The 14583-nt window shown below is 47.8% G+C and overlaps 4 protein-coding genes across 4 annotated transcripts; 2 read left to right on the top strand and 2 right to left on the bottom strand.

The window, feature by feature from the left end:
* Nucleotides 1–2715: 2715 nt before the first annotated feature.
* Nucleotides 2716–3638, bottom strand: N7537_010322 (uncharacterized protein; the record flags this gene model as incomplete). The annotated part of the gene is made up of 4 exons (XM_056901376.1): nucleotides 2716–2819; nucleotides 2882–2958; nucleotides 3017–3525; nucleotides 3624–3638. The coding sequence occupies 4 exons, from the start codon at nucleotides 3636–3638 to the stop codon at nucleotides 2716–2718; spliced, it is 705 nt and encodes a 234-aa protein (XP_056750044.1).
* An 847-nt stretch (nucleotides 3639–4485) lies between these two features.
* On the top strand, nucleotides 4486–9452 carry N7537_010323 (kinesin-3 motor protein uncA; the record flags this gene model as incomplete). Its single annotated transcript, XM_056901377.1, has 2 exons — nucleotides 4486–4549; nucleotides 4615–9452. 2 exons carry the CDS (start codon nucleotides 4486–4488, stop codon nucleotides 9450–9452), a joined length of 4902 nt encoding a protein of 1633 aa, XP_056750045.1.
* Nucleotides 9453–10064: 612 nt separating this feature from the next.
* On the top strand, nucleotides 10065–11448 carry N7537_010324 (uncharacterized protein; the record flags this gene model as incomplete). The annotated part of the gene is made up of 2 exons (XM_056901378.1): nucleotides 10065–10433; nucleotides 10507–11448. The coding sequence occupies 2 exons, from the start codon at nucleotides 10065–10067 to the stop codon at nucleotides 11446–11448; spliced, it is 1311 nt and encodes a 436-aa protein (XP_056750046.1).
* Nucleotides 11449–11656: 208 nt separating this feature from the next.
* Nucleotides 11657–13922, bottom strand: N7537_010325 (SLC26/SulP family anion transporter; the record flags this gene model as incomplete). The annotated part of the gene is made up of 3 exons (XM_056901379.1): nucleotides 11657–13447; nucleotides 13505–13650; nucleotides 13700–13922. 3 exons carry the CDS (start codon nucleotides 13920–13922, stop codon nucleotides 11657–11659), a joined length of 2160 nt encoding a protein of 719 aa, XP_056750047.1.
* Between the last annotated feature and the right edge of the window lie 661 nt (nucleotides 13923–14583).

Raw genomic sequence — 14583 nt, forward strand, 5'->3', positions numbered from 1 at the left:
AGGAAAAAGGGCGGATGGGGCAGTTTTGTAGGAGATTGACTGGCTGCCGACTGAGCGACCGCCTTACTCCCCGCTGCTGAGGACGCCTTTTCTGCGGTATTACACTAAATTACATTTCAATACACATTATTACTGGTTCATCAACCTTCATATCCGCCCAAATGGCCCCCAATAGTATCTATATTACAATACTGTAATAAAAACAAATCCGGCACTCCCGAGCTCTCGTCATGTGCGACCCGAGATGATGACGCATAGCCTAGGCGGAGTATACCTTCCTGACCTTCCTATGTTGTATGTGCTTTCTTCTTTCGATTTTTTCTTAATTGACTTGATTCAGTTAATATAACCATCTACTATATCTATGGAGAACAATTTACTCACAATATTCCCTTTAATTCCTACTATACTACCCTTAAACCCCAAACTCCATCATTGAATCATATATACACTTTCAGCTGCATCTGCATGTCTGCCCACGCTATCACTCGCCTCATTTTAATAATCGCCTCCTTTCTTTTTTGGCCCTTTTTTTTTGGTCAGCTTGCTTTCCGCTCATGATTATCGATTATCACTTCTAATACCCAAAAAGAATGTGTCGCCATTTCACTTTGCTTTTTCCTACTCTCGGTGGACACTGCGTAGCTCGGCCGTGTGCCCTATTTGGGGAAGTCTCCTCCACCTGATGCCCCATTCCATCCATGGCCCTTGCTTCAAAGCTCGTGCACGATGTACACCAGGAAAAATGAGCTTCGTAGAAGGCAGGGTTTATTCTAGTACGGCCTGTCATTCTCGGAACTTACGGTCCTCACAGGAGTGTGGTGAGATCTCTTAGGTGGCGGCAATGGAATCATCTCCCCGGGCAGCAACATTGTAATTCAGGCGGGAGTGACGACGTTATATGGTACACAAGCCCGTCCATCTGGCGCGAGGTAAGAGGTCTGAGTATTTATTATGTAGGTATTCACTGCAAAACACACGAGGTCTCCCTCTAAGTACTCGCTTGGCGCATTCAAGTGTTTGTTCCAGCCAAGGTCATGACACAACCTAATTAACCCGAGTTCGTATCGGCAAGATAGGTACTGTTGTGCAATCTACGGAGACTGTTATTATTATAGTGGGCTGTTACTATTATTGAACATCCGAACTGGCGGTCGAAACAATTCTGCTCACCGTAGATTGATCTCCGACTCAAACATCCCCACCTCGTGTTGCTGTGTCGAATATGTTTTCCCATAGACGAGTTCAATTACCAAACAATTCAAACGATAGAATGTTATAGTGTGATACGTATATATTTTCTATAGTCCCAGGTGAATCCCCACGTGCATTCTAGTCAACTTTAGTAGCTTCCCATGGGCCATTCAGCGCAGGCGATAATCCCGATTCGCAGAGATGGATGGGTCCGATCTCCGGACCATGAAACATCCCACGTGTGAGAAGCTTGACCGCTTGACTTCGGACCCCCAACTTCAAGTTTTTATTTGTACAGACCTTGGTTCTACATGGGTAAAATAAGTTCATGTATTATTGATGAATTCCCGTTTGGTCTCTTTATTTTTTATTTTTTATCTGATTTCGACAGATATCCGTGGCGTTGGTGTCATAGCAACCCGCATTCCTCGAAAATATATATAGTAGTCGCCTCCAATAACAACTTTTGGAAGACATAATTACCTTCTAACTTAACAAAATTCATACAGTAAGATGTCAGCTATCTCCATTAAATAGAAGGCTAGCAATAGGAAATCTTAGAAAATCCCTTTTTTAGAGAGAGTACACTCAGTATTGTGAGACTTTGACCTCATCTTAAGTGGTTAGATTATTTTGTACAGTATACTAATGCGCTTACGATATCAAAAAGCAAAACTCGTCCGCCCCAAATGTTATCAAAACGCCAAAGGTCCATACCTGTTTGTATTTTTATCCAGCAAAGCATTCAACTCCCATGTCCATAGTATCACTTCGGGACCTTAGCCATCATATATACTTCCTGAACCACGGGCTTCCTGAGCAGCCTCAAGGACTCCAAGACATATTGTTAGTAAGCTCCATAAAAAAGAGCAGTTTAGATACTTGCCTGCGACGGCCATAGGTCACAACCAATGTTATCAACGCGATGATAAGAGGGATTCCTAGCCGATGGAAAGGCCAGTAGCTAGGCCCTCGTTGACTGCCATTTTTTGGGATTTGTGAAAACTTTTGATAAATTTGGGATGGAAGTAGTACTTCAGATACTTTGATTTTCACTCGGTTTAGAGCGATAACTGTGAGTAGTTATATAACGACGGAGAGGAAAAGAATAGTAGAAAAAAAAAATCGTGATATCACATTTAAAATTTTTTATAAAGAGACAAGGCTGCGTCCGAAAAGGGATACAACCTTAGAAGGGGTTGTCTCTAAACCCAGTTAGAACGATTAGGGCATAAACAATCCAAGGATCCAAGGTTATGTACCTAGTACACAGATCGTGCAATTATTTCCATAGAAAGTTAAAAGGCGCAAAGGTAAAAGATAGGATATATTGAAGTTGGGAGCAGAGTACGTTTAGCCAAGAAGCAATCGATTATTAACTCACTGGATCTAATAGATCTAGATACCTAAGTAACGAAACAAAATCTCATTCACTCCAAGCTTTATCATGTATCCTCATGTCCTTGCACTTACCGATATCTTACACCCTGAGCCAAATATCCATCATGTGCGGTGATAGTATCATTGTGTGGGAGCGTTGCTCATGACATAGACTTCCGGGACAACGGGTTTCTTTTTGACACCCTTGGCTTCAAAAAGATCGCAGAGCTTCTCAGTCAAGGTTTCTGATCAAAAGTTCGTTAGTCAGAATATAACCATAGGTAACTTGAATTCGCGGAGAACTTACTCTGCCGTGTTGCCTTGTGTATTTTGATATAGTTCTCAGCTTCCTCGTTATTCATGTGTTGTGGTATATATGGATATCTAATAGAATGTAGCGCGTTAGTCGTCTTTCTTAGGTGAAACCCCGTGGAAATTATACCTGCGATGAATCCAAATGGTACACAGGAAAACAATAGCTATGGTTAGGGGGATGCCGAGACCAAGAGATAGCCCCATAGCAAGACCCCGGTTGACAGCTGGTGGACTGTCATTGAGACCATTGCCAATCTTTGTAGAAAGGGCCTGGTACTTTGCGTTCATAGTATTGACCTCTAGACCGAGGAAATCCTGAAACTTGGTGGGTAGAACTTCAACTTCTGCTTTCCAGTGACTGATCTCTGCAATATTCTGATCTATCTTCGTAGAAAGAGCAGCTATATTTTCGCGCAGGTGACCGTTCTCTGCAGCAACATCATTAAGATTTTTTGAAAGAGATTGGGCATCTGCGTTGGATCCTTCGTTTGGTGCATTATTGCCTTGGCTTTTCCTCGTATTGATAGCTTTGATTTCATTGTCCAATCTATCGCACCATGACCACAGATTGTGAAGTGCCCTAGCTTGGTTATCCAAGGACGCGTCAACGTCATATTTGGAGAAAAAGCCACCCACCTTGTAGTGAATGAACGATGTGGGACTTAAGCTGTTGGTGCAAAATTATGTTGACAAGATGTATGGAAGGGTAGAGCAGTGAAACCATCCATGCTTACATGTATGGATGTCATAGATGAAAACTTAGACGTATCCAAATATGCTCCGGACCTCTTCATAACTCTATTCTGCCCCACGTCGATGTATACATGAGCTAAAGAAACATGAGGTAGTATATATGCGGCACATAGCCACAACACCTAAGAAGTATATCTACAAGCACATTCAAGGACATTGCTCTAGTTATGCATAGAAAAGTTCTCTGCACGCTTTATGCTTTCAAATGCTTCTTATACATTGAAAAGACGTTTAAAAAGAACACCTAGAAACACGTCGGCGTCTTACATATAACGTCCCTAATTTCATCTTGGGGTAAAGCAATCAGATCAATAAAGTCCCATATCATCAAGGACAGAGGCCCCTTGCAGTCCACGGGTGGCGGTGGAGCGCTTACTCAGCATGACCCCCCGGACCAAAGTGGCTTTTCCGCATCGTTGTTGACTCGAGACCACAATCGCATTTTGTTTTGCTTGGTGCCTCGAGAAAACAGACACTGTGGCTGGTTTCCCTCGGTGGCTAATCCTTAACGTTGCAAGATCCAGGCTCCCCGCACATCAGCCAATCTCCCCCACAAAAAAAAAACATCACAGACGCGCAACATCAACATCGGCCGATACATGACGTCTTTGTTGACATCTACGGTTTCGAATCTCACTACGAACCACTCCCAAACGATCACGAGCGATTCAACTACAATTGACTCCGCGCTCATTCCCCTGCGACATATCTTCAGGCGGCGCTCCTCGCGGAGTTCGCGCATCGGTGTACCCCTGTCACCACTTGCATCCCACCTCCGGACTCCAGCTTCCATATACCTTTATTGTTAACAAACATCTCCCGTGCATGGGTTAGAGAGCAAAGATGGCTCCAGGCGGCGGTGGAAATATTAAGGTGGTGGTGCGAGTGCGCCCTTTCAATAGTCGAGGTGAGTAGATGTTGAGGGAGGGGGTCTCCCTTGGAACTTAAGCTAACCAGTCTGCCTTTAAACAGAGATCGAGCGAGGCGCAAAATGTATTGTGTCGATGAAAGGGTCGCAAACCGTACTCACTACTCCACCCGGCGCAGAGGACAAATCGCGGAAGGGTGGGAAGGGCGCTGTTGAAGGGAACAAGGTCTTCGCCTTTGACCGATCATATTGGTCCTTCGATAAGAAATCATCAAACTTCGCCGATCAAAATGACTTGTTCGACGATCTGGGTTCTCCGCTTCTGGATAATGCTTTTGGGGGCTACAACAATTGTATCTTCGCTTATGGCCAGACCGGTTCGGGAAAATCATACTCCATGATGGGTTATGGCAAAGAATACGGTGTGATTCCACGGATTTGCCAATCGATGTTCGAGCGCATAACCGCAATCCAGGCGGACAAGTCATTAAATTGCACCGTTGAGGTGTCATACCTCGAAATCTACAACGAGCGGGTACGCGATTTGCTCAACCCGTCAAACAAAGGCAACCTGAAAGTCCGTGAGCATCCGTCAACGGGTCCTTATGTTGAAGATCTGGCCAAACTTGTCGTCAGCTCTTTCGAAGAAATCGAGAATTTGATGGACGAGGGTAACAAAGCCCGAACGGTTGCCGCGACCAACATGAACGAAACCTCAAGTCGATCACATGCCGTTTTCACCTTGACTCTGACACAAAAGAGACACGACAAAGAGACTTCGATGGATACTGAGAAGGTGTCAAAAATCAGTTTAGTTGATTTGGCTGGTTCAGAAAGAGCCAACTCGACTGGAGCCACCGGCGCGCGATTGAAGGAGGGTGCGGAGATCAATCGCTCATTGTCAACACTTGGTCGTGTCATTGCTGCACTCGCTGATGTGTCTGCTGGCAAGACTGCTGCGGGCAAGAAAAAGAATGCATCCATGGTACCATATCGTGATTCAATCCTAACATGGTTGCTCAAGGATTCTCTGGGTGGAAATTCCATGACCTCTATGATTGCAGCAATTTCTCCTGCAGATATTAACTTTGACGAGACTCTTGGTACTCTGCGATACGCCGACTCGGCGAAACGAATCAAGAATCATGCTGTTGTGAACGAAGACCCGAATGCACGCATGATTCGCGAACTCAAGGAGGAATTAGCACAGCTCCGATCAAAACTTGGAGGTGGAGTAGCACCAGGAGGAGCACCTGGTGCTATAGGAGGTGCTCCTCAGGAGTACTATCCCCCAGATACACCCTTGGAGAAACAGATGGTCTCCATCCAACAGCCGGACGGAAGTGTCACTCAGGTCAGCAAGGCAGAGATTGTAGAACAACTCAATCAGAGTGAGAAGCTCTACAAAGATCTTAACCAGACTTGGGAAGAGAAGCTGCAGAATACAGAACTTATCCACAAGGAGCGTGAAGCAGCTTTGGAGGAATTGGGAATCAATATCGAAAAGGGCTTCATTGGAATGAGCACACCAAAGAAAATGCCCCATTTGGTCAACCTAAGCGACGATCCCCTTCTTGCGGAATGTTTGGTCTACAATATCAAACCTGGCACCACCACGGTTGGTCATATGGATCAAGGCCAAACCGTGGAGATCCGGTTGAATGGATCCAAAATTCTCGAGAAGCACTGCACGTTTGAGAATGCGGATAACATTGTGACCATTGTACCCGCCGAAGGTGCTGCAATCATGGTGAACGGCATGCGGGTTGACAAGCCGACACGACTGAAGAGTGGTTTCCGAATCATCCTCGGCGATTTTCATATTTTCCGTTTCAACCATCCTCAGGAGGCTAGAGCCGAACGGGTCGAGCAGAGCTTACTCCGCCATTCAATCACTACAAGCCAGCTTGGGTCGCCGGCGCCAAACAAAACCCATGATCGAAGTCTGAGCAAGGCAGGATCTGACATGGACGGCGATTCATCCAGGGCGGATTCACCCATGCCTTCACAACGTAGCCGTGAGTCAGACTGGTTCTTAGCTCGTAGAGAAGCTGTCAATGCTATGGTTGGACCTGACCAGATCTCTAATTTGCCTGATGATGAACTGGATACACTGTTGGAGGATGTGCAGAAGGTTCGAGCTGGACGGCGTGGACTTCCAGAAGAGGAAGATTCCGACTCCATCAGCTCCTTCCCGATTAGGGACAAGTACATGTCCAACGGCACCCTCGACAACTTTTCCTTAGACACCGCTATAACCATGCCTAGCACGCCCCGACAAAATGACGACGATGAAGTCAATGGCGTTGCATCACTCAACCAGGCCCGTCAAGATATGCAGCGCCAGCTGGATCGCCGCAAGGAAGAGTTCCAAGAAAAACTTAAGTCTGTGGGGGCTTCCTCCGATCCAGACTCGCCAGAGCTACGAACGGAGAAGGAGCGTATGGAGTACGCCCTGCGCACAGCCAAGGAGGAATTCGAAGAGCAGCTGCGCAAACAAAAGGAGACTTTTGAAACCCACATCCGAGATATGGGTAAGCCAGTTCCTCAAATTTTTGAAAATGGCTTCGCCAAGTTGGACGAACGTGAACTCGAGATCGCACGCTCAGTGTACAAGCACTGGTCTCAGCGAAATTACGTCCGAATGGCCGAGAAGATTTTGCAACATGCCTCCCTTCTGAAAGAGGCACAGATCATGAGCCATATCATGGACAAGCATGTGGTCTTCCAGTTTGCCATTGTCGACCATGGTCATAACATGGAATCGTCTTATGATCTCGTGTTGAACGGAATTTCCGGCGATGAAGACATGCTGCTTGATGAGGCCAAGAAGCCTTGTGTGGGTGTCCGTGTCATTGACTTCAAGCAGTGTGTGATTCACTTGTGGTCGATTGAAAAGCTCCAGCGTCGCGTCCAAGCCATGCGGCAATTGCACCAATACATTGACCGTCCCGACTACATCCAACACTTCAAGCTCGACAATCCATTCTCTGAACCTTGCTCACCCCAGTATTCTCTTATTGGTGATGCCGACATCCCGTTAACGGCTGTTTTTGAAACCCGTGTGCAGGACTTTTCCATTGAGATAACCTCGCCATATACTCAGAGTGTCATCGGAATCGTTCGTCTCTCGCTCGAACCATCCTCTGCGCAGGCACCCTCTTCAACTCTGAAATTTAACGTTGTCATGCGGGACATGATCGGGTTCGCGGAGTGGGAAGGGTCTGATGTACATGCGCAGTTATTTGTTCCAGGTATCTCAGAGGAAGGAGGCGCAACTACAACTCAAATGATCAAAGGATTTGAGGACGGTCCGGTTCGCTTTGAAAGTGTGCACAGCATGAGCTTGCCGCTGTCAAGTCCACGGACAGCCGCATTGAAGGTCTGTGTTTATGCTGGTGTGACATCGGTTCATCTCGACAAGCTTCTTAGTTGGGATGATATGCGTGACTCAGCGGAGCCTTCACCGCAGAAGCGAACTGCTGCTCGAATCGCGGAATCGGAATATTACTCAGAAGAACGTCATGATGTCTTTGCGAGAATTCAAATACTCGAAATGGCAGAATCTGGTGAATACCTCCCCGTGGAGGTTGTCCAGAGCAGCAGCCTCGATGCCGGGACATCCCAGCTTCATCAAGGATTGCAGCGCCGCATCTCAGTCAACATCACGTACAGCTCGACGGAAACGCTTCCGTGGGATGATATTAACAACATCCGCGTTGGTTCTGTCCGCCTCCTTGATCCTTGGGGCAAGATCCCAGATCAGGACTTTCAGACTCCGGACGTCCCCTTGAAGTTTGTTCAAGAACCCACGGTCAGGGAGAACGCCGACGGAACCTCTCATGTCACAATTGTGGGACAGTGGGATTCAAGTTTACATGGATCTTTGTTGCTTGACCGAGTTACGGCAGAGAAGTACCGGGTTCAAGTGACCGTCCGTTGGGATCTTGTGTCCAGTCGCTTGCAGAACCCGGTTGTTTTCGAGGCAGACCAGACAATTCAGATCCAAGGTCGTACCTATGTCCGCCAGCAGTCGATGTTCAAGCAATTCTGGAACTCGATTCGTGTTGTACACTCGACGACTCGCATGTACTCGTTGGTTATTCGGCCCATTTCAGCTAAGCGTGCTGCTGATCTGTGGCGTATGAACACACAAAATGACTATGTGAAAGGCGAGGAACTCTTAAACACTTGGGCTCCTCGAAAAGTCTCTCTGGTACGAGACTACATTGCCAACCGCAAGCGCCGGCAGCGTGTGGCAGAGCTTCATGCTGCTCGAGGCGCTCTGAGCGCGGGCTGTCTTATTCCATCGCTGGCTCGTAGTGGAAGGTCAACCCCAATGCGGGGCGCAGATCTCAATGAGCGCAAATCCAAACTCTTACGGAAGTATCTTGATCTGTGGTCGCTTAAGCAGGATCCAACAGAGGCGATCCTCATCCGGAGTAATACCGAACCTCCTTCGGACGGAGCTGCTCACATTAGAAATTCGGCTATCAACGGCCTCTCTGACAAACTTTCCCTCAAACCTCGCTTCACAGCCACCATTCAAACCCTCCCCAAAGCCCCCGACGCCTTAAAAACAGGGTACGTGCTTACACCCGATGATACCAACAACGTTTGGGTGCGTCGTTTCCTGGAGCTCCGCCGGCCGTACCTCCACATCTACTCGGTCCCAGAGGGAGACGAGATCAATGCCATCAACCTCCGCAATGCGCGTGTCGACCATGCGCCGGACTTCGCAAGACTGCTAGAGGGCTCAGGAGCTGGAGCCGACCGTTCGCTGTCCGCCAAGGGACGACCGAATGTGTTCGCAGTCTATGGAACCCAGAACACTTTCCTCTTTGCTACTCGTACAGAGGCACAGAAGGTGGAATGGATCTTGAAGATAGACGAGAGCTACTTCAACAGCAACAGTCCCAGACCCCCCACCACTGGCGACTAATAATTATTATTGGAATTTCCAACTAGTGGTGCGCGGACATGCCTGTGGACAAGCTTCGGCTTTGGGGCTTCCTCTGCTTCATTTCTTATGATATTACGGGTCTAAGTCTACATTTACCTTCTACTTTATCCTTTCGTTTTCCCATTTGCTTTCATGACCCGTTGAGATACCCCCTGAATATATCGACTCGCTGTGGCAATTTCCCTCTTATGTACATAATCATCCGATATAGTTGGGACTATAAATTCGACTGTACACAGTTTATTTGGCTTTGGTACGGAGCCTAGATGTAGTTTGGTCTGTATTCCTACCTGATAGACCAGGGTTCTATAGTTCATTGAACGGTGTAGATAAACAAACCTAGCTGCAGAGCGTACTGATCTCTCTGTTTTTCTGACCTAATCAATTGCCGACTATAATTAGAATCCATGTCCAAGTACCATGAGCACCTGCTCGCATCTGCGTTGCCGTGGAAACAATCAGAGCTAGCACCAGTGACATCAATCCACGAAATATCAGGTCTTCCTCTCTTCTAGGCTGAGACCTCGGATGGAAATTTAAATCGAGCCTTAAAATACTCTCGAGGGCAAAGCTGGAATTGTTCCAGAAAGAATGATCACCCAACGCCCTTCATTCCGTTACTTGGCCACCGGCGCCGTGGTATCTCTGTTTATCTTTGCATTCCTTGTCCTCGGCACCGGTTCACCCTCGCTCTCATCACAATTTAATATAAAGACACAATCACGACAGCCATATTGTGCCCCGCCCGTGAACTCTTCCGCTGGTTGGGAATTTTTCGTTGAGCGCGATGGAAACAACCACGGTCTCTCCGAGGACCAATGCCGCATCGCTTTCCCAAAACTATTCATCGAGATTGACAAGTCCTCTACACTGAGAGAAAATAAGCTTGTGTCGTACAAGGAGCTCGATTCCAGGACAGTGGATGATGGCATGGTGCGGGGAATTATTGATCGAGGACAGGTGAGTGAAACATCCACTCGACATTTGTCATGGTGGACTCAAGAGCAACCTCATTCTAACATATTCTATTTAGTTGTATATTGTCGATTACGCCCCAATGCCCGTCACAGCATCTCGAGCACGCGCAACCCTAAACTCCCTCCACCGCGCCTTAACAGCATTCCCAGACCGCCACCTCCTCCCCAGCATCGAGTTCATCTTCACCACAGAAGACTTCGCAGAAGATACGACTGCCCCAAGTCCCATCTGGGCCTACTCAAAACGCGACTCGGACACTTCAGTCTGGCTAATGCCCGATTTCGGATACTGGGCCTGGCCAGAAGTGCAGATCGGGCCGTATCACGAAGTCCGGCGTCGCATTGCCGCAATCGACGATGGCGAAACTGCCGCAGATGGTACATACGTGCCAGGTCTAAAATTCCAGGAGAAGAAAAAGCAGCTTGTGTGGCGCGGTAGTCTGGCGACGAACCCGCCTGTGCGGAGTAAGCTACTCAAGTCTGCGTTGGGCAGTAGCTGGGCTAGCGTGCGTGTCATTGATTGGGATGATCAGAATGATATCCGATTCAATCTTCTGCCTATTGAAGACCATTGTCGGTACATGTTCCTCGCGCATACCGAGGGCCGGAGCTTCTCTGGTCGTGGGAAGTATCTTCTGAATTGTCGTTCTGTTGTTATCTCGCATGCGCTTGAATGGCGTGAGGCTCATCATGCGGCGCTTATCTCAACTGGGCCCGATGCGAACTATATTGAGGTTGATCGCGATTGGTCTGATCTATCGCGTAAGATCGATTATCTGATTGATAACCCCGCGATTGCGGAGCGCATTGCTAATAATGCGGTGCGCACTTTCCGTGATCGGTACCTTACTCCTGCTGCTGAATCGTGTTACTGGCGTCAGTTGATTCGGCAGTATTCTGCAGCTTGTGATTTCGAGCCCGTCTTGTTCTCAACGGGTCGGGATGGGAAGACACAGTCGAGAGGTGTTCCCTATGATACTTGGTTGCTTATGCATTGATGAGCCTTGAACCAGTTGCTTTGCTATGGTTGTGATTTTACTGCATATTGGTGTTTCTTTTTGCGATATTCCCGGTTGGCGTTGAGGGTGATTGACCCTGATATTTCCTCCCATATACATGAAATATGGATTGACTGTTTATGAATGACCACAATGCACATTTATTCGTTGAAACAACTGAAGTTTCTTTATATTCTTATAGTCTATCTTAAACAGAAGGATTCAGCGCTAAATATACATCAACACTTCGCAACGCAGTGGTCAAATCAGGATGGAAAAACGGCCGGCCCGTATTTTCCGGCATGGAGGATACGGACATTTCCATACCCTTCTCTGTATCCGAGGAAGATCCTTCGGAGCCTGGCTTTCCAACGCCCTTTTCATTCGCACCCCCCTCTTGCGGTAACGGCCAAGACCCAAAGCCCGCTGCATTCAGCGCACGCTTCGTCCATCGATTCTTAATACAGGCAAAATGCCACTGCACAACAACAGGTGTGGACCGGCGATCCAGCTGCGTGCGTATATCCATCAAGTTCTGGATACAGGTCACATCGACATTATTGACAGCCGAGAAATCAAGAATGACGGCTTGCAGAATCGGCAGATGGGAATCATCTGCACTGGAAGAGACCGGCTCATTCCAAGGACGATCGCCCTTTTTCGCGTATATCTCCGCGTTCGTCCCGCGCGTGTACTTGTAGATTGTTTGGATGAGGGCATCGAAGTAGTGGCTTGCGTTGGGGTAGTTGAAGCCTTCGGCGAAGCGGTAGACGAAGACTCCTGGACGGGGTCTCTCAATTTTGATGTTTGGGTCGGCTTTTGGTTCGTCCACGGGTAGGTAGAGAGGGATTTGGTTGTTTTCACCGTTTATCCAGGCTTGGCCGAGGAATTGGCCTGGGGCTTTTGCGTGGCGGAATAATAGGACGGCTACGGAGATGCAGACGGTTGCGTAGATGCTGTTTGGGACTGTGCTGAACAATGCGACGATTAGGCCCACTGCGAAGATCACGGCGTCGAGTGGTGAAATGAGCCAGAATTGGTAGATGGTGTTAGGTGGGACGATCAGATCTCCGACTGCGTGGATGATGACGGCTGATAGGGTTGCTTTGGGGATGTAGTAAAGGCCGGAGGTCAATGTGTACATGGCGATCAGGACGACGATGGCGGTGAGGATGCCGGTGAAAGGGGATCGTGCCCCGGACTTCGATTGAATGGCCGAGCGGGAGAAAGCACCTGTCGCTGGGAAGGCACCGAGGAAGGGACCGAGGAGGTTGGTGATGCCGATGGCAATAAGCTCTTGCGAGGGGTCAATCGAGTAGTTGTTAACACGGCCGAATGTTTTTGCGACTGCAATGTGCTCGATAAGGAGACAGATCACGCAGGCGGGTAATTGGGAGACGATAAGCTTGATTACACTGCTTCTGAGTACAGGAACACCGGCTTTGTCAAAACCCTTTGGCACGTTTCCAACCAAAGCAAAGGCGGGATTGTCGCGGCGATGGTGGTTCACGCCAAGACTGATAAGAGCGTAAAGAGCGATGATGAAGACTGTGCGCAAGGCGCCAAGGAAGAAGAAGAGCTTGGCGAAGCGTGGCTTCTTGGTTGCACCATAGTTGAAGCCTGATCGGAGGCTGTATAAAGCGAACAGCGCGGTAAGACCCATGGCAGCATCGTATCCTTGTGCGGTGGGAAGATACCTCAGCGTGTCGATGATTATTCGGTATGATGGAGTGCTCGTTTCAAAGTCCCCTGTTTGGCCCAGCAGTCCCTTGACTTGTCCCGAGCAGATACTTATAGCAGAACCGACCATGAAGGCTGTAATCGCAGGAACCGGAATAAAGTCGATGATGAAACCTAGCCGTGCCAGGCCCATAAATGCAATGATGCCTCCGCAAAGGATGGCGACTGTTAGGGCGATTTCCGGGCCTCCAATCTCGGGGTGGTCTTTTTGAACATCGGTGATTATGCCGCCGAGAACTGTTGACACGGTAGCTACGGGCTGCCCAGTTGATTAGCCCATGCAAGCACCGGATGAGACACTACCTGGGTAGCTTACCCCAATCGTGATATCTTTGGATGTTGCGAAGAACCAGTAGATAACAACACCAATGAAAGATGTATAGAGTCCATATTGCACAGGAAGATTTGCCAGTTTGGCGTATCCCATACTCTGGGGAACCACAACAGCTCCAACCGTTATTCCTAGGACAGTTAGCAGGAGCTGGGACTCAAGTTAACAAAAGCACTTTACCTGCAACCAAATCTCCCAGAAACCATTGAAAGTTATAGTGTTGGATCCATTTCAAGAAGGGCAACAACCTCACGAAGTATTGTCCCGCCTGCTGTCTGGAGGGAATGCCATCGCTTAACCATTCCCGAACAGTCGGATCTGTATCGTGAGGTAGTGCCGTCTTATTGTGTTGATTCGGAGGATCTTGCAAGCCAAGCACCTTCTTGACAAGGGCCGACTTCATGTTGATAGACGCAAAAATATCAAGCAAAATGGCAAAAAAGGTAAAAACCCTCTTGGTACAGCAGAAATCACTATCGGCACAATGGTCTAATCCCTTTAGGGTTAACATTCCTTGGCATCCACTTTTCAATACAAGTGCCATTTATATCAGTATATTAAAATGATGTAGCATGCCTCCAGAGGTAGCTATATGGTTCACTTATGAGAATCCCTTATGTTAATACATTTCTAGCCACCTAGCCTGTATATAGTTAAATCATCAGGGTTAACCGAATACTGTGTCATTTACTGTGGTGCATTGATAAATGGCACTTGTATTGAAAAGTGGATGCCAAGGAATACTATCTCCAAAGGGGTTAGCCCGCCGTGCCAATAGTGAATTCTGGCGTGCTAACAATAGCCTTTACCAGAGAGAGACTCGGTTAAGCTTATTTGTATCATGACTAATGGATATATTCGATTTATTTTCTGCCAATTTAGCCAGACAAATCCTCTGCAAGGTTGCATCAATTCAATGTCGCGCAGCTTGATATGCAAGATAGAGTGGAATGTGGCTAGATCATCTTTTTGGGGTACCGAGGACTGCTCGCGTGACCATTAGTATGTTTTGGGAAACGGAAGCCCACAAATGATGCCAAGCACTCGCTAGTCCAGGGGAGGGG

This window comes from Penicillium hordei (genome assembly GCF_028827395.1).
Source record: "Penicillium hordei strain IBT 12815 chromosome Unknown utg000005l_segment0_segment0, whole genome shotgun sequence".
NCBI classification, from domain to species: Eukaryota; Fungi; Ascomycota; class Eurotiomycetes; order Eurotiales; family Aspergillaceae; genus Penicillium; species Penicillium hordei.